The 22,410-nt window shown below is 37.4% G+C and overlaps 1 protein-coding gene across 1 annotated transcript in view; it reads left to right on the top strand.

Annotated features, from left to right (window-relative positions):
• stxbp6 (syntaxin binding protein 6 (amisyn)) overlaps positions 1-22,410 on the top strand; it is a 52,719-nt gene continuing 30,309 nt past the window's right edge. Inside the window, exons 1-2 of the mRNA XM_056476917.1 lie at positions 1-185; positions 13,753-13,946. Coding sequence (XP_056332892.1) covers positions 13,793-13,946 — 154 coding nt within the window. The 5' untranslated portion in view covers positions 1-185; positions 13,753-13,792. The remainder of the gene's footprint in view (positions 186-13,752; positions 13,947-22,410) is intronic.

The following is a 22,410-nucleotide window of genomic DNA, read 5'->3' as shown; positions in this document are numbered from 1 at the left end:
TACACACTCAGCGGCGGTCGAGTGACGGATACTAAACACACGGTGCACACTAGCGAGTGAACGCTCACTCATCCCCTCACATCACACTGCAGTTCCAGAGAAAAGCGCGCGTTCAAAACTTTCCTACACGACTACAGATGGAAAAACCCACACAGACGGAGCACGAGAGAAAACAGCCGTGAAAGGTAAGCTACAAACGGCAGAAATACTCATGATGGATTCGAGCAAGTCTGGAGATGTTAGGAAACTCTAGGTAGGATTTGATAAGTTTTTCCTCTCAGCGTTTGTCGCGAGTATTGATCGCTTGTGACAGTGAAACTGCAATTTTCCCCTCAGTAACATCTTTATGAAACAAACAAATCACTAACTGTGTGTTTGGCGACAAACACTACGCTCTTTCAGTTTCATTTGAAGGGGCTTCAGACTTTAGGGATCCTCAGAAGTGAACATTAGCAGGAAACACACCACTGCAGTGTATTTATTGATATTAGAGCACAACCGCTGCTTTCACTTGGAGATAAGAGAGTATTGAGGTCAATCTGGTTTTATATTAGCACATTCAGGTTATCATAAAAGTCTTTGTAGCCTAAATTCTAAATGGGGACATCATAATAGCACCCAGTGACTATGAAAGATGTTCACAGTCAATTATTTCAGACTCAGCATTCAAAGTACCATGGTAAACAATATAGGGAGCATTTCACAAGTTGTTACTGAACGAATGTGCGAATGTCTCAAAATGCGCACCTTTTATATTTTTATAGCCTATTTATTACAATAAACTATATATCAGGGTTCAAAACACTATTTTTTTATAACCGAATGTCCTCAAATGCTAAATAGGCATGATTTAAAAGCTCTCTAGGTGAACTTACGATCACAAAGCCAACTGTAAAATGTTTGTGTAATTCGTGAGTATAATGCACACCTTTTACTGTTTTTATCTTTACTGTTAATATGTTTTATATTTGGGTCTTTCATGGTTGATGTGTAGTCTATTCGTAGAAAGAGTGCGAGTATAGTAGTGAAGCAAGTGAATATGGAGCCAGATCAGTCTCAAAAATAATACATTTACTAAATAAATTTCATACGTTCACAATGTTAACATTTACAAAAATTAACATTAACATTCAGAAGTACGCAAATCCCATTCGTAAATTCAAAACACGATTCAAAAGTACGCAAATCCAATTCGTAAATTCAAAACGCGATTCAAAAAGTACGCAAATCTAATTCGCAAATTCTTAATATGATACAAAAACACACAAATCCAGTTCGTAAATTCTAAATATGATAAAAAAAACACGCAAATCCAATTCGTAATTCAAAACACGATTCAAAAGTACGCAAATCCAATACGTAAATTCAAAACACGATTCAAAAGTACGCAAATCCAATTCGCAAATTCAAAACACGATTCAAAAGTACGCAAATCCAATTCGCAAATTCTAAATATGATACAAAAACACGCAAATCCAATTCGTAAATTCAAAACACGATTCAAAAGTACGCAAATCCAATTCGCAAATTCAAAACACGATTCAAAAGTACGCAAATCCAATTCGCGAGTATTGATCGCTTGTGACAGTGAAACTGCAAATTTTCCCCTCAGTAACATCTTTATGAAACAAAACACTAACTGTGTGTTTGGCGACAAACGCGACGCTCTTTCAGTTTCATTTGAAGGGGCTTCAGACTTTAGGGATCCTCAGAAGTGAACAAGTTGTTACTGAACGAATGTGCGAATATAAATAGAGGTAAAGTTGGTTTTATATTCGGATATTCAGACTTTCTCCTTAATAATATAATATCAGAAAAGTATTCTGTGCAAATTCTAAATATAGAAATCATATTAGCAGCAAATGACTATCAAAGTACAACATTGTTCACAGTGAATTAGATAGTGCTAATGTTGTTTTGAAGTCATACTTGCATGCTAGTTTCGATCGAATATTCAAAGTAACATGGTAAACAATATAGGGACTGCTAAATGAACGAATGTGCGAATATAAAACCAACTTTACCTCAGTTTCAGACTTTAGGGATCCTCAGAAGTGAGCTTTAGCGTTATACACACTACTGCAACATATTTCTTGATATCAGAGCACAGCTGCTGCTTTCAATTGTTGATAGCGTTTGGTGTAAAGTTGGTTTTATATTTGCACATTCAGACTTTCTCCTTGCGTATTATTAAGTATTCTTAGTCATTTCTAAACAGGGATATCATAATAGCACCCGGTGACTATCAAAGCACATCGTTTTGTCAATTAAAAACTGCTGATGTTGTTTTCAAGGCAAACTTCATGCAGTTTAAATGCAATTCAAAAGCATAAATAAACAGGCAGAAAAATAAATACAATAAATAAATGAGGAAAACTGCTAATTTATGGGTATTTTTTTACAGTGCGCATGAAAAAAATGCTATAATTTATAGTAAAACCCAGTGTTTTTGTGGCGTACTGTAGTAAAGTGAGAGTGGGGATGGTTGCAACATCAGACAGTTGATGTAAACATGTAAAAGCTTTGTTACATAGTCCAGTTGTAATTCAATTTCAGATAATTAATTGAATGATTATTGAATACATTTCAAAGCTCAAAGAAGTAGTTTAATAAATGTTCAGTTTAGATTTTCAATAAAAAAAATGTTCAAATTTCTGATAATGGACCGAAACGTGGTTGTTACTTGCTCTTTTACGATGTTCATTCATTCAATTTCCATCGGCTTAGTCCCATTAATTATCAGAGGTCGCCACAGCGGAATGAACCGCCAACTATTCCAGCATATGTTTTGCACAGCGGATGCCCTTCCCAGTACTGGCAAACACCCATACACTCTTATTCACACACACACACTACGGCCAATTTAGTTCATTCAATTCACCTATAGCGCATGTGTTTGGAAACCGGAGCAAACCCACACCAACACGGGGAGAACATGCAGACTCCACACAGAAATGCCAACTGACCCAGCCGGGACTCAAACCAGCGACCTTCTTGCTGTGAGACGACAGTGTTGCTCGTTTTTTATGATGTTCAATAATTTAACTTATTGTGTTATCGAACACTTAAAAATAAGGTAAGTAATTATGTATTAATTCAGAATATTTAGGTGGTTGTGTAGGCAGTGGTTGTTCATCACGGTACCAAATATTTCATTGGTGATTTATTTTCAGACGTTATCATTTTATCACGTCAATCTGGCCTACGACATTGAAAACACTCTCTGTGTAGGCCTTATGTTTGTTAACTCTCTCCAGCAAGGTTCCACTTTTCAATTCAATTCAATTCACCTTTATTTGTATAGCGCTTATACAATGTAGATTGTGTCAAAGCAGCTTCACATAGAAGTAAATAGGAACAGTGTAGTTCAGTTTTCAGTGTTTAAGTTCAATTCAGTTGAGCTCAGTTCAGTGTGGTTTAATAATCACTACTGAGAGTCCAAACACTGAAGAGCAAATCCAACGATGCGCAGCTCTACAGATCCTGAACCATGCAAGCCAGTGGCGACAGCGGAGAGGGAAAAACTTCACTAATTGGCGAAAGTGAAGAAAAGAAACCCTGAGAGAAACCAGGCTCAGTTGGGCACGACCATTTTAATTTCTCCGCTGGCCAAACGTCTTGTGCAGAGCTGCAGTCTCAGCGGCGGAGGCTGGAAGCTGGCTTCAGCGAAGACTCGTCTGTCTCTGGAGCGTCACAGGAATCAGTAACAGGTTCAGATTAATCTTAGGTGATGTCAATTTCATAGTTAAAGGTGCAGTAGGTGATCTGCCTAAATGCTAACCGGTTAGCATATATTTAAAACACAATCCCTCCCCTGCCATCCAAAGCCACGCCTCCTGAAATCTACATTTACTCAAAGGAGAAGAACCCCCAAAATGTCTAGATTGCAACAGAAACCAAACTGTTCAACATATTCTTGTGGAGCGCCTCGTTTTTTAATGTTATCGGACAACAATTTTTATCTGGAGAGACCTTAAATGAAATATTTTTAAATGTGAATCCATCTAAAATTGTACATTTTTATTAAAATGAAACCTTAAAAAGCTGTTTTAGATTTTTATCTTATATAATATTATTATTATTATTATTTATATATTTTACCTTGTATATTATTTATTGCTGTTGATTACTTTTAATTGTTAGAATATTTTTATAATTATAGTAAATTGGTATTTATAAAATGTGGTAAACTTGATCTATATATGTTTTTGCCATGACCATTTATGCCATAGCCATAGAAGCTAAAATGGCAATAAAATTAAAACTCTCTCTCCTCCTGAAATCACGAATGCGCAGAGACGCATGTTACGTCCCGACCAGTCTAGGGTTGGTGGGAACAATAACAAGTATAAATAAATAAACTTAAAAATACTCAATTTAGGGTTTTCCCCTTCTCCTGTCCCAACGCACAATGATCACAACAGGTTTATCAAGAATTAACAAGGTTTATTATTTTTTTAAACAACAAAAGATCTTAGAAGCATCTCTTCGGAAGGGAATCCAGGCCAAAATAACGAACAAAAAGACAGCTAACTTGCGGGAAACAATCCTAAATTACCTGCTCGAATAAAAGTACCCCAAGTAAATTCACAACAAGCTTCCCTTTCTCCCTCGCTCCCACAAACCAGGAGAAAATGGCGATTCCCAACCTACAGCTTCAATTTAAATCCCAAAATAATCTATAGTTTTAATAAGTGAAAGGCGAACGGTTAGCAAAGAGCTAACGAAATCAGTCAATCACACCACTAGTTCAACAAACAATCTGGGGCAGGAGATAGGAGACGCTCGCAACAACAGCAACAGTTTTACAGCAATTTCTGTAACTCCGTCCTCATCTATTGGACTTTCCTGGTTAAATAAGGAAATGAAACATATTTAAAAAACATTCAGAGCATCTCACGCCTCCAAAAGCCACCGCGTGTTCATTGCGTTTCATTTTCTGAGGCGCGACACATTTATACTATCAGAAAAAAGGCCACAGTGGTCTCTCCTATCCCAAAAAAACTACATTTTTCTGTCTGATATTTGGCGCCAGTTAATCAGGAAGTGACGATTTTGGATGGAAACGCAGCTTTATTCACAAGTCTTTCATGTGATAATCCAGTTTTGCACTTAAATTCACTTAACATCCACGAATGGAAGCGCAGCTAGTGTATCTCCCACTGGTTAAAAGTGCTGGAGTTGGCTGTTCTTTCTTTCTTTCACGCGGCTCCTCATGCATCCCGTCCTGATTTAGGGTTTATGAGGGGGATTGTTCAGGAACTCTGGTCTAAATATAATGAAGTTCACATCAGCCTTTCGTGAATCATGACTGTCTGTTGGGTTGTGGGTCATAATTCTCACTTACTGCTGAATCGCCAGCCCAAACGGACAGCGCTTGTATTTATGAAGCAGCTGAAAGTGGTTTCTGCCCGCGCCGAGGGTTTTCTGTTCCTCTCGGATGTTTCGGTTTATCCTGGGATACCACATAAGTATAATGTGTCAGCGCACAACATTAATATTGCAGGAATTATATCAGCATAAATTGACCTAATGTGACGTTTATATGGCATTTGTTATAAGGCTTTAATGAAGTAGTTAAAATGCTGCATGGAGAAACCAAAGGGGATTTCTGAGTGAGTTTATATTAATAAAAAAAGAGTAATATAAACAAAAATATTTATATTTGTGGAAATATTTATAATTATTAGTATTTATATTATTGTAAAATATTTATATTTGTGAAAATATTTATAATTATTAGTATTTGTGTTGTTGTAAAATATTTATATTGTGAAAATATTTATAATTATTAGTATTTGTGTTGTTGTAAAATATTTATATTTGTGAAAATATTTATAATTATTAGTATTTGTGTTATTGTAAAATATTTATATTGTGAAAATATTTATAATTAGTATTTGTGTTATTGTAAAATATTTATATTGTGAAAATATTTATAATTAGTATTTGTGCTATTGTAAAATATTTATAATTATTAGTATTTGTGTTATTGTAAAATATTTATAATTATTAGTATTTGTGTTATTGTAAAATATTTATAATTATTAGTATTTGTGTTATTGTAAAATATTTATATTTGTGAAAATATTTATAATTATTAGTATTTGTGTTACTGTAAAATTTTATAAAATTTAAATTTATCAAATTGATCATTAATTAAAAATTTTCAAACTAATATATAGTCTTATTATTTTAATATATTATCTTAATATCACATGGTGGGTATTCTAAGTAGATAATTCACCCCATGTGTAAAACAAGTACTATAGTAATTAATTTTAAATACTATAATGCACTGGTCCCCAACCACTGGACCGGCACCGCTCATAAATTATTTCTGTTTTATTTATTGTCTGAGTCTGAACGGTCTTTTATTTTGAAAAATGACCGTATTCTCTTGGTTACATCTTGGCCACTTGAACACCCAAATTTTACCCACAAGCAGCAAAAATGAGTAAGAAACCAGCGTCTGTGGAAAGTTTCTTTGCGAAGGGGAAAAAGCCCAAAGTGAAGGATTAATGCTTTTTCATAAGCGTTAGAAGCCAAAATCGAAACAGAGTTTTCAATTAATTGCACACCCCTAATGTGAGTGTGATATTGCGTTTATACAACAGTTCGACGCCATAATCCTGTGTATAAAAAAGAAAATCAAACATGGAGTCTAAAAATCCTTTTGTAGTAGGAACTACTTTCTTTCATCGTTCATTCACATCTGCAGCTGACGTCAGAACAGCAGAAGCCGCTGCTAATTCGCCAACGTCACTGTAGAGCTAGTGTTTGAAGGATTCTCTAGCGTAATGTCTAAAGTGATGACAAAACAGCTGATTTAGCTGACATTTTAAGATTATCAGTCTAGAGAAATTTCCTAGTATTTCTCTGTTGCAATCAGGAGATCACAATATTACTATGGTATAAATACAGCACTACAACATACTAAAGCAAGAGATCGACTTAGAATGTCACTTACCTGTTTTATAATGATTTGATCAGCTGTAGTTTGCTGGCTTGTTCACGTCATAATAAGCTCTCTGCTTATGCGGTCTCTGTTGCCATCTTGAGCAACGTCAACCGTCTTTGCTCAAAAATAAAATGGCCGCCGACGTGCTGTTTCTCAGAAATTCTAAATATTTAAAATAGGCACCATCCTTATAAATAAACTGCATAGTTGCAATCTAACCAACTTCATTCTCGACTAAAAAAGCCTCAAAAGTACATTGTTATAATATATATATATATATATATATATATATATATATATATATATATATATATATATATATATATATATATATATATATATATATAATTGTTGCGATTATTTGTCAAACTGTAGAGTGTACTATGCTTGTTGCTGTAAGTGGGTGGAGTAATACACAAGGGACAAGGGCTAAGAGGCTGGACCAGTGCTGTTATTGCAGAATATCGCACAGCTATCAGCCAATCAGATTCAAGAATCAGACAGAACTGTTTATATATATATATATATATATATATATATATATATATATATATATATATATATATATATATATATATATATATATATATATATATATATATATAAATAGTTGTAGAAAACTTCTACATCTGCGTATACTACATTATAATTGTATATTTACTACTGTAATTTAAGATATTCTCAATATTTTCTTAATGTAGTTTATTATGCTGTTTATTAATTAAGAAGACTAGGTTTACAGTTGAGTTTACTGCATTTTAAAGAGATGGTTCACTCAGAAATGAAAGTTCTGTCTTCATTTACTCACCATTCACTTGTTTCAAACCTTTATGAGTTTCTTTCTTCAGTTGACCACAAAAGAAGATAGTTTGAAGAAAGCTGAAAGCCTGTAGCCACTGACTGTCAAAAGTAAATGCTACATGTTTTCAGCATTCTTCAAAATATCTTCTTTTGTGTTCAACAGAAGAAAGAAACTAAAGATTTAAACTACACGAGAGAGAGAGAGAGAGAGTAAAGGGTGAGGTCATAATAAATACTCCACTAAGTAAATACTCCATCATCTGTTCTTCCTCAATCAGTGTTATGGGTCAGTTGTTTGCTTTGAGTCGTTAAGGACGTACAGTATAGTTTTGTCAGCCTCAGGCATTAGAGAGTGTTTTCCGTCCTCACTCGTCATATTTTCCGCTCTGTGGTGTAAAAAACAATCCTCACAGCCCTCAGTTTGCTGAAGAGAATCAGACAGCGCTTGGGTTTCCCTGCTCTGCAATAGTTGACTCATGTTTCCTGGAGCATCTTCAGTTTTTTCCTCGGTTTATTATGGCTTGTAGGTGTTCCTCCAATGCAAAAGTTTTGATTCAGTAGCCACGAGCGTGTATCTGCAGAGTTTTCTCCACAGTGTCCATCACGGATCAGCTGTGATCACCCCTGCTGTTTATCAGTGTCACTCATCTGTGAAGAGCACCAGCACGTAAGAGCCAATCACAGCCCTTTCTGTTGACCGCGTGACCAATGAAAAAAGAAAGAACTTGCTAGACAAGGCTCAGAAAGCGAGCGGGATGTTTATATTTGTTTATCTGCTATAAATGCTCGTGTTGTGTAAAGGTACAGTTCATATATCTGACTGTTTGTATTAAAGGATAATTGTATTACAAATAGTATATTAATATATTTATACATTTAATTACAAGAATTGCTGCTCTGAAGAAAATATAAAACTGTGTATGGAAAGCATCGTCAATGCACCGAGATATCGAATTGAACCGAATCGATGGCATGATAATCGTAACCGAACAGTAAGACCAGTGTAGGTTACACCTCTACTTCAAATGTCTTTCCGTATCTACTGCTTGAGCAAATATAAACACAGGTTACAGGTTTTTAAGGGGGATGACCGTAATTATCACAGGTTTGTGGTTTAAAGATTGAACTGCAGCCTAAAAACTAATGTAGTATGGACAAGAAGGCATGTGTGTGTGTGCAATAAGCCAGATCACTTTCACATCAAGTGGAAAAAACAGCAACATGTATTTCTGAAAGCCGTTTGTCTGTCATTTAGCCGAGACAAGAGCGTGTGAAGGAGACAATACCGGCATTGACCTTTTTGATAACAAATAAAACCCTCGCCTTGGGCTCCGCTGTTGGCTAACAGGAGCTTTGTGTGTTTTATTCACCATTGTGACTTTTAACTGCGAGTCTTTGTTCTGATGGCGGATTTGGCCGCGTCCCATATGCCACTGCACACTGCGGCTGCTGACAGCAGGAGTTTGTGTTTCCTCAGGCTTTTGTGTGTGTGCGAGAGACACTTTGGTGAGGTTTTTATATATATTATATATCAGTGCTGCACGATACTGGGAAAATATGTGATGCTGCTGTTGAGTATTGCCATAGCGGCTGCTTTTATTGTGATTTAACATTGCCTTGCATTAAAAAAAATGACGTTTGCTGGTTGTTCAAGCTACTAATTTAAAATACGCTGAGGCTACACAATTCTTGAGGTTTGTTTTGAGACCACCTAATTGTTTTATGTAGTAGCAGAGCTGGTGCAGATGTATCCGCACCTGTACGACCACTCGCGGAAAGATTCGGAGGGTTTCACACAACATTGTTCCATTCAATGTCTGTTCACGGCTAATATAAAGTAATATGACATGCCGTGGGCTATTTGCTTGATGTTTATGAAACTGTTCTTCTCTCTCAGCCGCCAATGTTGTTGTGTATAGCAGAATATACTCAAGCAGCACCTTTACAACCCAGCCCACTGCACTTCAGGGGTGACGAAAGGTTTGGAAACGGTATATCGTCATTCAGCCTTTTCCAACTTCTTTTGGGCATCAAACGAATAACAAAAAATAACTTTATTCGAAATATACCAGGGCCTTAATGCAGAAACATGCACTTTAGATGCACAGTAAGGTCCAAAAGATCATTTCAGATGGATAATTTGGCTCAGTAAATGTCTGTTTTAATAAAGACCTCTCTGAGGTTGCAATGAATTAGAGCTCACAATAGACAGGAAAAAGCTTTGCTGACTCAATTTAATATCATCTAAACTCAAAAAGACAACTTCAATTAACTCGACAACAAAACATTTCAGGTTACTTGAAAGCTGTCAGTTCTATAAATTAAAAAGGCTCTGTTAAAGGCATAATTAACCCATTTAACCATCATTTATTCTAAGCTTTCATGATTTTCTTTCGTCCGTTCAACACAAACAAGATAATCTGACATCCATATGGGAACAAAAAAATACTATAGAAGTTGATGGCTGTTTTTTTTCATCAGCATTCTTCAGAAAAACTTCCTTTGTGTTCAACAGAAGACAGCAACTCAAACAGGTTTTGAACAATAGAGGAAATGATGACCATTTAAATTTCGGAGTGAACCGCTCCATTTGAAGCAGGGTTTGTACATTAACTTTGGTTTGTGGGGGGAAAAAGTGGCCAAACAATCAAGATAAGGTGCTAAAAACACTGCACAATTAGACATTTCATTCTGACTGCTGCACTTAATATGTTGATATTAAAATTGTGGATTTCTTTAAGCATTATTTGGAGCAAATCTGTCACTGGTTGTAGTCTTTTGAGGGGTATTATGTGATGGTTGATGGACAGTAATGTGGACGTGTGCATTAGTGACCTAGTTCTGTTCTGCAGGCTCCACAATCTCCCAATGTCAATAAGGCAGAGGAGATATGGTCACCACTGATTACTTGCTCTCCAAACGTGTAGGTGGAAAATTGGTAATTCCATGGGATTTCACCCATCGAGTAATTTTGTGTTTAGACGTCTAATAGACATCTAAAAGTAGATGGCTTGGCTAAAGCAAGGTTAATTTGAGCTGTCAGAGAAATAAACATCTACGAATAGACCAAAACTAGACTAGTCATCAAATACAGATTAAACCGACTTCACCCATGTAGTCATTCTTTTTATTTTCTTTGTATTTGATGACAGGTCTAGTTTTAGGCTTTTCTTCGACTGCTATTAGATGTTCACCGACAGCTGAAATTTAGCCTAGTTTTAACAAACAAATGTTTAGACGTCTATTAGACATCTATTAGAAACAAAAATGCTTGCTCGGCAGTTTGGCGGTTCACTTGGAAGAATTGGGGTCAGAATTTATTCACATTTCCACAGATACAAGATATATCGGTTTTAGCACTGACATGGCAATGTGTGCGTGGATTACTCATTTAGCTGAATTTGGTTATTGACGATTTGGATAGTTTCGTTCTTCAAAATTCATCTGAGAGTTTTCATAACAGGTCTGGAAGCTCAAACCTGTTCAAGAGCAGCAGCCTATTTCATGTAAACAGGATTAGATTGTGTTGTTTCAAGCAAAGGCGATACTGAAAGTTTGTACCGACTGCTGAAATTTACAACCTACAGGTTAAACATACTTTATTAAATTGGGGAAAACAGCAAAATAGTATTTGTTTAAAATTAAAAATGAGACCGTTATGTAATCAATGCTCTGATATAAAGGTACAAAAACTGTCACAGGGTTGAAAGAGAACATGTAAAAAACACCTTTGCCTTCCTTTATTGTGTACTGTTGCTGTTTGAGCATGAAGAAGTTACAGTGGGAGTTTTTCTCTGTATCAGTGAGCACTCGTTCTGAACTCCCACAAATGAACTTTTCACAGTAGTGCTGAGGATTCTGGAGAACAAATCTGCCAGTGTAAATAACTCCTGCTGAAGGGGACCGGCTGGCTGGAGTTGAAGTTGCGTTGCGTTGCGTTGCTAGAAGTGTTCTATAGTGTACTTATAGTATACTTAGTATGTTGATTTATTGGCTTTATATACATGTTCAGAGTAAACAAATGTTTCAACCAAATTAAATTGCAAACTGATTATAAAGTGTAACAGGTAAGCCTTTACAATAAACTCTCATTAGTAGACTTTAGTGAATGCAGTAAAATCAACAGTGAGGAAAAATAGGCTCATTCTGAAAATGTAGTCCCGAGGACGTTTCTGGAGACCGCAAATGATGTAGCCGGAGGTACGTATGGCTGCATTTTGTTTTTTAAGCGAACGCTGCGGGGCGGTATGACGCCGTTCCTTTTAGCGCTCGCCGGCTGACCGCTTGCCTTCGTGTGGAGGGCTTTTCCGCTGCAACCAGTTTGTCCGGTTAGCTCGTCCTGTGCGTCGGCGGACTCGAGACGCAGAGAGGAGCTGACCACGACGACGACGACTGGGTTCGAGTCCGGGGAAGATCAGTTACAGAAATCAGGTAAGACTAAAACAGAATCCAAGAAATAAAGCGAAGAGGTTCATAACAGGGTGAGAGTGTGGTAAAATCCGAAAACGTGGTAAAAAAAAAATCGGAGGGCTTTTCTTTTTCTGGACTGCTTTTGTAAATCGTTGGTTGGGTTTAGGGCGGGGGGGGGGGGGCAATCGGTAAAATCGGTTGGGTTCGGGGAAGGAGGAGGGTGGGTTGCCCAGTTAATCATTCAGCCAGTCGGACAGACAGACGTTTGTTCGACAGCGACCTCTGGTGGGTTCATGCGAGAGCAGCGCGGGCACGAACGGCACTCGCGGGAGACGTCCGAGAAGCCAAAAAGGCGCACACAGCGGCCTCTCACGGATTCGCAAAAACCAAAAACTGCAAAAATACATACCTCCCGGGACGTATTTCGCGGTCTCCAGAAACGTCCTCGGGACTACGTTTTCAGAATGAGCCTGGGTTGCATTATTGAGAGCTTTTGTGTTTTTATGGTGAGTTTAGTTCAATTAATAATGTAAACTGTTGGAGTTTTAATTCTATTCCTATTTAGAAAGTCACAGAATTCCTCGTCAATATTTCAGCATGTAGTAGGCCAGATTAACATGTGGAATGGTCAGGTTTTCAAATGATAAACTAACCAATTAAGTCTCCAAGCATTTGGTGCTGTTATGCATGGGTCTGCAATCTTACTCGTAGCAAAGACCGGTGTTCGTATTGATAATATTTTTAATAGACTGGGGAGGCAGGGGCGATTTTATTTTGTTGCTGCATCCGAAATTGCATACTTGCCTACTATATAGTACGCTAAAAACAGTATGTGAGCCAAGTAGTATGTTGGAATTCATAGATTTGGAAAAACAGTATGCGAAAACTAGGATGACCTACTACTACCGGCGAGATTCTGAAGTGCGCATCCGATACACGCTACGATATCCCATGATGCACCATTAGAGAATTCATGAATAGGAGTGAAGCGACGCAACTGATGTGGGTAGGCGGATGTAGTACATGCAAGTTCCATTCATACTGTTCACATTCATACTGTGTAAAACATACTTTCTACATACTATACATACTATTGTATCTTAATAAAGACCACACCCGACGCATTGTGAATACGTTGCTAAGCAAGGCAAACAGATGATGATTACGGCACCTCTGTTTGTTCATAGCTCTTACCCTCGTAGAAAACAAAATGTGTTCAGATTGAGAGTCTTGGTATGCACATATATGGATAATAGTTCCTAAAGGGGAAACTCACAGTAAAGTGGGATCTCATCTAGAGTAATTTCGCATTCTTGCGGCCCGGTAGAAACTCTTTCACCACCTGGTACTGAGTCGAAATCGTGTGGTTGGGGCCTTTATAAACGCCATTGCAAATACAATGTGAATATTCTTAAAAAGCACTCTAAAAGTTTAAATAATAAATAAATATGTATGATATTTTAAAGTTCCTAACATATCAATCATTATCATATATTGAATTGTTGAGTATCGGCATATGTCTACACAGATTGGCCTATTCTGTCTAGCTATTGACTTTGCGTCTGTGTTTCTGTGGTCAGAGATTCCTCTGCTGTCCTCCTGCCTTTGCCATCGCCTACAATGAGTGCCAAATCGGCCCTCAACAAGGCGGTGTTTCTTCCCAATGACGAACGGATGCTGGCCGCTGTGCAGGTCAAGAGGAGGACCAAGAAGAAGATCCCGTTTCTGGCTACAGGAGGCCAGGGGGACTACACTACCTTCATCTGCTTATCAGGTGACACTCACAACAACACTAACAGCGTTAATACAGATTTAGGGCTGTGTGGTCAATGGGATTTTTATCATTTTAGCTAGGGCTGGGCCGATAAACGTTATTATATTGACTCACGATAAAATTGATATCAATAAAAATGATAAGCTCTGGACTTTTTACTCTATATCTAAGCGCCAGTCACACAGAAGGATTGTGCAACAATGGGATCTAAAAGTGTGCTGATGTTAGAGATGTACCGAATTTTTGGCCACCGAAAATATGCTATGTTATGACATTTAATACACCCTAAAATTTTTGTGGCTTCAGTCATTGCTGGGGTACTCTTTTAAATCTGGATGTATTAACAACTGATATGGAAATACACTCCAGAACAAAATCTTAAGACCAGGGGAAACATTACAGTTATTCCAACACAATCTCAATTCGTAACTTTTTGATTTAGTGGCTAATTCGTACGAATTCGTACAATCTAATTCGTACAATTTAGTACGATTTGCTCATTGGCTAATGACGGTTGGGTTTAGGGGCGGGGTTAGGTGCCACGCCTCCTTTTTAAAATCGTACAATTTCGTACGACTGAACTCGTACGAATTAGCCACTAAACTGTCAAAACGTAAAATACTTGCGTTTTCTCGTGAGATCAGGCTGGTTATTCACAGTTTGCACGGGTAGATCATCATCCGATTGTAAGCACTGCTTTAAAATACCCAAAGAAGACACATGTGCAAAAGCCAAATAACTGAGAATAGGCAATTTATTGAAAAAAAGCATTTAAACTGAAATAGGCTCAAATCAGCTGATCAAAAGTTTAGGACTATAGGCCGAAAAAACAAGACAATAGAACTAAAATTGTTAAAAAGGACTCAGTAGTGAGTAGCGCCTCCATTCTTGTTGATCACTTCAAACACTCAATTCGGCATGCTTGATACACGTGTTTCCAGGAGGCTGGTGGTAACATGGCTTCATGTGGTTAAGATGGCTTCAAGAAGGTCACCCACGGTCTGGAACTGGCATCCATTTTTGTAAACTTCCCTTGCCATCCATCTCCAAATGTTCTCAATGGGATTTAAATCAGGGGAGCATGCAGGATGTTCCAAAAGAGCAACGTTATTCGCCATATTATTCGTTATTCTGGGCTTCGTTCGCCATATTGACCGTTACACTTTTCCCCATCCAAAACTATAGGGGGGGGGGGGGGTGTGTTGGGGTGAATTGGAATTGGCGCGGGCCCTTGATAATGTGTCTCCCCCATAAATGTTTGATAAGATATGACCAATCGAATGCTTTCTAGTATCTCACATGGCTCCGCCCCCTTCAAGACGCTTCTCATTTGCTTCTTATTTGATGTGCTTGAACTCAACCACTCTCACTGGCAGATCTGTGAAGAAAACAACACGTTATTGGCTGTTTTTTAAAAGGGGTGGAGCTACTATATACCCCGCCCCCTCTTTATGTTTCAGTTCAGATTACGTCAAGGGTCAAATAAAAAATTGCACATTTCAAAGCACTTCAAGACCTTTAAGTGTGTTAGCAGCTGGCTGCATGTCAGATGTTTTCTCTGTCTGTCTGTGTGTGTGTGTGTGTGTGAGATGATTAATATGGTCTGCTGTGCTGTAATTGATAACACCTGTGTTCCCGAGGCCGTCTGTGATCAACATGATGAACACATCTCTGGACTGAGGCGTTTCCTGCGAGTCTCGCTCCAGCTGTGAATCACACACACACACACACACACACCGTCACTGCGGACTCATGAAACGCCAGACCTGTGTGTGTGTGGACTCCAATTCAGAGGAAGAAGCGCAGGAGTAAATGAACAACAGGAGAGATTGTGGAACTCCCTGTCATTCATATGTATCAGGGCTGTTATTAGATCACAGCAAAAAGCAGAAAAACAAGACTTCGGGATCGGGATCATGAAATGACTGCAGGAAACACACCAGCGATATCAGTACGGTGGAAAAACACACTAATATTCAGTGAATAGTTGAGCGTATTACTAATAATAAGAAATATTGTTATAGTTCATAACTCTTTACTGTAGGCTCTGTTGCTGCACTGTATAAAATTCATTTATTTAGTTAGCAAGTAGATAATACTGATAAATAATACTAATTATTATTATTATACAAATTAGTTGATGCTAAAATTTTTATAGGGCAAAGGCAAGTTTATGTATATATATATATAGCATATTTCATACACAATGGCAAATCAAAGCATTTCTGTAAGAAGCAAAGCATCTAATTCTTGCAATGTTTTGAGATAGTATGCTCATTTACTTCTTGACTTGATTTTTTTGTTGTTTGACCCTTAGAGCCAAAGTACACATTCACCTTGAGAACTTCATCTCTGTTCAATTCAATTCAGTTCAATTCACCTTTATTTGTATAGCGCTTATACAATGTAGATTGTGTCAAAGCAGCTTCACATTAAAGGTCACAGTAAATAGGAACAGTGTAGTTCAGTTTGTAGTGTTTAAGTTCAGTTGAGCTCAGTTCAGTGTGGTTTAATAATCACTACTGAGAGTCCAAACACTGAAGAGCAAATCCAACGATGCGCAGCTCTACAGATCCCGAACCATGCAAGCCAGAGGCGACAGCGGAGAGGGAAAAAACTTCACTAAAGGTGGAAGTGAAGAAAAAAAACCTTGAGAGAAACCAGACTCAGTTGGACACGGCCATTTTAATTTCTCCGCTGGCCAAACGTCTTGTGCAGAGCTGCAGTCTCAGCGGCGAAGGCTGGAAGCTGGCCTCAGTGAAGACTCGTCTGTCTCTGGAGCGTCACAGGAATCAGTCTCATGTTCTCCACTCCTCCATGACCACCACAGTAGCTGCTCAGGATACGGCCTGGTCCAGGATATGGAAACCTTGGGATCATCTCGTCGTTGGTCTTGGATGGAATCAGTGACTCTGCATAGTCTGAGGGCCTCGGGAAGAGTATCCCCAGGTGGAAATGGAGAATAAAGAAAATAATTAGCGTAGCTGATGTTCACAGTGTATATCAACAAGATGCAGAACCTGTGTGGAAGCCCCCTAAGTGGTGCAATAAGTGTATGCTTTACTAAACAGATAGGTCTTTAATCTAGTTTTGAATTGGGAGAGTGTGTCTGAGCCTCGGACATTATCAGGAAGGCTATTCCAGAGTTTAGGAGCTATAAATGAGAAGGCTCGACCTCCTTTACTCGACTTAGCTATTCTGGGTACTACCGGAAGCCCTGAGTTTTGAGATCTTAAAGAGCGAGTTGGATTGTAAAATGAGTCCAAAATATGTCAAAAGCTCACTTATATCCAGTCCTAATAAAAAAAATCTGAAATGTTGTGAATGAATGTTGCTCTAAATCAGTAAACATGCTTATTCAAATATAAAGTCGCTGACTGAAGAAGAAAACATGATCATCAATTGTTTGTGTTTGATTGATCATGTGATTTCTCTGTAGTTTTGGCTGGTGCTTCACTTTGATCCAGCTGTCACACACGCAGAAACCTCGACTTCCTCATTTAAGCAGTTTGACTAATCTAGTAGATTTTCTAGTAGAGATAGCGGAGTTGTTGAACCGGTCACATTTTTGACATTTTTGTCTGCAGAATTCCTGACCACACACTTTTCTAGCATGTTAGAAGCTTTGAGTGTGAAGTACATTTTACTTAAAGTTAAGAAAAGGTTCACTTTCATTTAATATAGGAAGTCTTGCTCATTGCTTAAACCCAAAACAGGTTGCGAGTTTTCATTCACATGAGCTTCATCCAAAGGGAAGTCCTGCTGGTGTCGATGATTCTGCACCACATTCAGTCTCAGTCATCAGATCTCACTCGAACACAGCTTTCACAACCGAGACTCATGGGAAATATCTGCTTCTGCCTAACAGTGTTGTGAAACCACAGCAATGTACTTCAGCATATGTTTGACTGCAGTTTGTAGGTGAAATGAACACTAGGGGGCAGCATGACAACAACAACTTGTATTCCTTTTCACACTAATGATATTTACAGGACATATTATTGAGGAATAAAGGATTGTTTTCATTCAGTTCATTGCGCAAATTCCACAAAACAACTTAACGCTGCCTGTGATTTGTAATGTATACGTTTGTGTCACCTATCTATCTTCATATGGACACTTTTCACTTTCGTTGTCAGTTTGCTCATAGCTCACTTTGTTTGTACTGTACGTTATTGTGCTTGTGCTTTAAAGTAGTCGGGTTCGAGTCCAATAAAAACACTTCCACAAAAAATATACTGTAAAATCAAGGTAAACTACGTTCACTTTTCTCATACGTCTGCTTCTGAAAACACTATTGGTTGGGTTTAGGGAAGGAGTTAGCTCAGTGATTCACTAGCTGATCTGTACGACTAGCTCTGCCTTCTGAATGTAAACAAGAAGGACATGTGTGAAGCGTATACAAAACACACCCTAAGTAACGTAATTCAAATTCTCAAACATGTAAACAGCGCCCTCTAATGGATTTGTTATCTGAAATGTGCATCAAAACATACCCAAAGCATCATATTTTAGTTATTGACCGATTCACAAAACTGTAAATGTCGCCATCAGGTGGATTTGTTATCAGAAATGTGCAACAAAATGTACCGGAAGCAACGCATTTCATTCATTGACAGATTCACAAAAATGCGCCCTGTAGTGGATTGGTGATCTGAAATGTGCTACAATACATACCTGTATCAATGCATTTGATTTTTTTGACGGATTCACAAAAATGTAAACGGCGTCCTCTAGTGGATTTGTCATCTGGAACGAGCAACAATTCACATGTACTAACGTATATTTTTTATTGATAGATTTACAAAAATGTAAACAGTGCCCTCTAGAGGATTTGTCATCTGAAAAGTGCAACAAAATGTACCTGGATCAACATATATCATTTGTTGACCGATTCACAAAAATGTAAACAGTGCCCTCTAGTGGATTTGTCATCTGGAACGTGCCACAAAACTTACCCATACTAATGTATTTTCTTTATTGACAGATTCACAAAAATGTAAACAGTGCACTCTAGTGGATTTGTCATCTGAAATGTCATCTGAAATTTATTGACAGATTCATACACATGTAAATTGAACTTTTGTTTGTGAACTGTCATAATAATCTGATCATTAATTCTTAAAAAAAGTAAATGCAGCCCTCTAGTGAATTTATCTGAATTGTGCAAAAAAAATACTCAAAGCAATGTACTTTTTGATAAATTCACTAAAAACGTAAACGTCACCCTCTAGTGGATTTGTCATCTGAAACGTGCAACAAAACTTACCCGTACTAATATAATTTTTTAATTGACAAATTAATAAAAATGTAAACCGTGCCCTCTAGTGCATTTGTTATTTGAAATGTGCAACAAAATGTACCAAGAGAAATGTATTTCATTTATTGACAGATTCATACAAATGCAAATGCAACATTTGTTTAACTGTCATAAAAATCTGATAAATAAATAAGAAAAAGTAAATTCAGCCCTCTAGTGGATTTGTTATCTAAATTGTGCAAAAAAACATACTCAAAGCAATGTACTTTCGTTTTTGAAAAATTCACTAAAACGTAAACGTCGCCCTCTAGTGGATTTGTCATCTGAAACGTGCAACAAAACTTACCCGTACTAATGAAGTTTTTTAATAGACAGACTCACAAAAATATAAAGAGTGCCCTTTTTTGGATTTGTTATCTGAAATGTGCAAAAAAACATGCTCAGAGCAATGTAATTTAGTTATAGAGAGATTCACAAGAAATGTAAATTGCTCCCTCTAGTGGATTTGTCAACAGAAATGTGCAACAAAATGTACTGGGAGCAACGCATTTCAATCATTGACAGATTTACAAAAATGTAAACAACGTCCTCTAGTGCAGTGTTTCCCAACCCTGTTCCTGGAGGCTACCAACAGCACATATTTTGGATGTCTCCCTTATCTGACCCATTAACTTCAGGTGTTGGAGTCTCTTCTGATGTTATGATGAGTTGATTCAGGTGTGTTTGATTAGGAAGAGGTTGAAAATGTGTACTGTTGGTGTGCCTTCAGGAACAGGGTTGGGAAACACTGCTCTAGTGGATTTGTTATCTGAAAAGTGCAACAAAATGTACCTGCAGCAATGTATTTTATTTATTGACAGATTCATAAAAATGTAAACCGTGCCCTCAAGTGAATTAGTTATCTGAAATGTGCAGCAAAATGTACCCGGATCAACATATATTATTTGTTGAGAGAGTCACAAAAATGTAAATGATGCACTCTAGAAGATTTGTGATCTAAAACGTGCAACAAAACGTACCCAAAGCAACACATTTCAGTTATTGAGAGATTCACAAAAATGTTAACGGTGCCCTCTAGTGGATTTGTCATCTGGAACGTGTTACAAAACTCACCCATACTAACGTATTTTTTAAACTGAGAGATTTAAAAAAATGTAAACAGTGCCCTCTAGTGGATTTGTTATCTGAAATGTATAGCAAAATGTTGCCAGAGCAGCATATTTCAGTTATTAACGGATTCATAAAAATGTAAATAGTGTCCTTTAGTGAATTTGCGATCTGAAATGTGCAACAAAATATACCCGGAGCAACATTTTATTGTTATGCAAAAAAAAAGCAGGTTGAGGCAAGTGTTTCCAATGTATTTCCAATTCACTATATGTATCCACGATTGAATGCTGATCATGTCATTTATGCCTCCCTGTTATTGATTTTAATGTGTATTTAAAAATTAGTAGTAGTATTTGGAATGGCTTTTTAATGTATAAAGTCTGTTTAATGCTTTTTTAAGTTGGCCTAGGTTAATTTTCCAATCAAATTTGCAATGTTTGGACATCGATTATAATTATAATTCAGATGCAGAGCCTCTTAGTCATTTGCTCTTGATCCTATATAGTTTTATAGAATTATTTGTAATAAACAGAGTGCAGTGACTTCATTCATATTATTGTACACATATTATCTAGCATTATAATATTCATATTTATTTAATAACATAACATATTAATTATATTTAGAACATTATATCCTAAAATGCTTGAGTTTATTGAGTTTTTTTTATTAATTTGAGATGTTACAGCATACATTGAGGAATTGTCCACACTGAATGTCCAGCAGGAGTAGAGGGCAGATAACAAACACAAGCACCTCTTTGTCCAGCAGTCCTTCAGGAATGTTGGCACGTCTGGTATGAATGTGGTGTTTGTTTCTCAGTGAAGGTGCATCTGATCTCTGCTTCACACACCCGCTCTCTGCAATACAAACCCCTCCCGTTTTCTCCACAATGTTTTCATTTGCTTATTTTGTAGAAAAAGCTTCATGAATTATAAATTAAATCATATAATTTTGTCTGTTAAGTGAATTGTGTTAGACTTCAATAGTTTTCACTCAATCATTCATTCAAAATGGCTGATTCATATTCAAATTGAAGCATGTTTTGTGAAAAGATCACAAATAGAAACACAATGTCCTGCTCTGGGTTCATTCATTCATTTTCCTTCGGTTCAGTCCCTTATATATCAGGGGTCGCCACGGTGGAATGAACCGCCAACTATTCCAGCATATGTTTTACCAGCCAGATCTCACGAGAAAACGTAAGTATTTTACGTTTTGTCAGTTTAGTGGCTAATTTTGTCAGTCGTACGAAAATGTACGATTTCAAAAAGGAGGCGTGGCACCTAACCCCGCCCCTAAACCCAACCGTCATTGGGTGATGAGCAAATCGTACTACATTGTAGGAATCAGATCATACGGATTAATACGAATTAGCCACTAAATCAAAAAGTTACGAATCGCCGTGAGATTGTGTTGGTTTTACGCAGCGGATGCACCTTCCAGCCGCAACCCAGTACTGGGAAACACCCACACATACACACACTCATACACTATGGCCAATTTAGTTAATCAATTCCCCTATAGTGCATGTGTTTGGACTGTTCGGGAAACTGTCCATAAATCATAACAATTTGCAGAGGGTTATTAGATGGAGAAAGGAATATTCTGTTGATGATGTTTATTTTTAATCCATCTAACCAGGCAAAAATGTCCCGCATGAAAATAATCTTTCCATTAAACAGAAACTAAGGGGAAAATATACAGCGGGGCTAATAGTTCTGACTTCAGCTGTATGTTTCCTCATGAAATCGGGCTGGTGAATCACACATGGTCCCCAGATAACACTAATTCATAATATTAGCTCACACATTGCTAAAACAACAGTTACGATGTTATTATAGAACATAAATACAACACACTCCCCTACAACATAAATACAACATAACATTCTTACTGACATTGTGCACCAAGTCAGCTTGGAACAGAACATTACATTATAAAACTCCCCCAAGCTGTGGTGAATGGGGACTCACAGCTCTCTGTTTCAGTCCTCCAGCTGTTGCGTTGGCACGTCTTCAGTGTTTGGTCTTTGTTTTGATGTTTCCTGGTATTGTTCATGTCTTCCCCGCTTTGTCTTTCGCTGTTTCTTCT

This window comes from Danio aesculapii, chromosome 17 (genome assembly GCF_903798145.1).
Source record: "Danio aesculapii chromosome 17, fDanAes4.1, whole genome shotgun sequence".
NCBI classification, from domain to species: domain Eukaryota; kingdom Metazoa; phylum Chordata; class Actinopteri; order Cypriniformes; family Danionidae; genus Danio; species Danio aesculapii.
The sequence above is the reverse complement of the archived record's forward strand: the minus strand, read 5'-3'. Positions and strand labels throughout refer to the sequence as shown.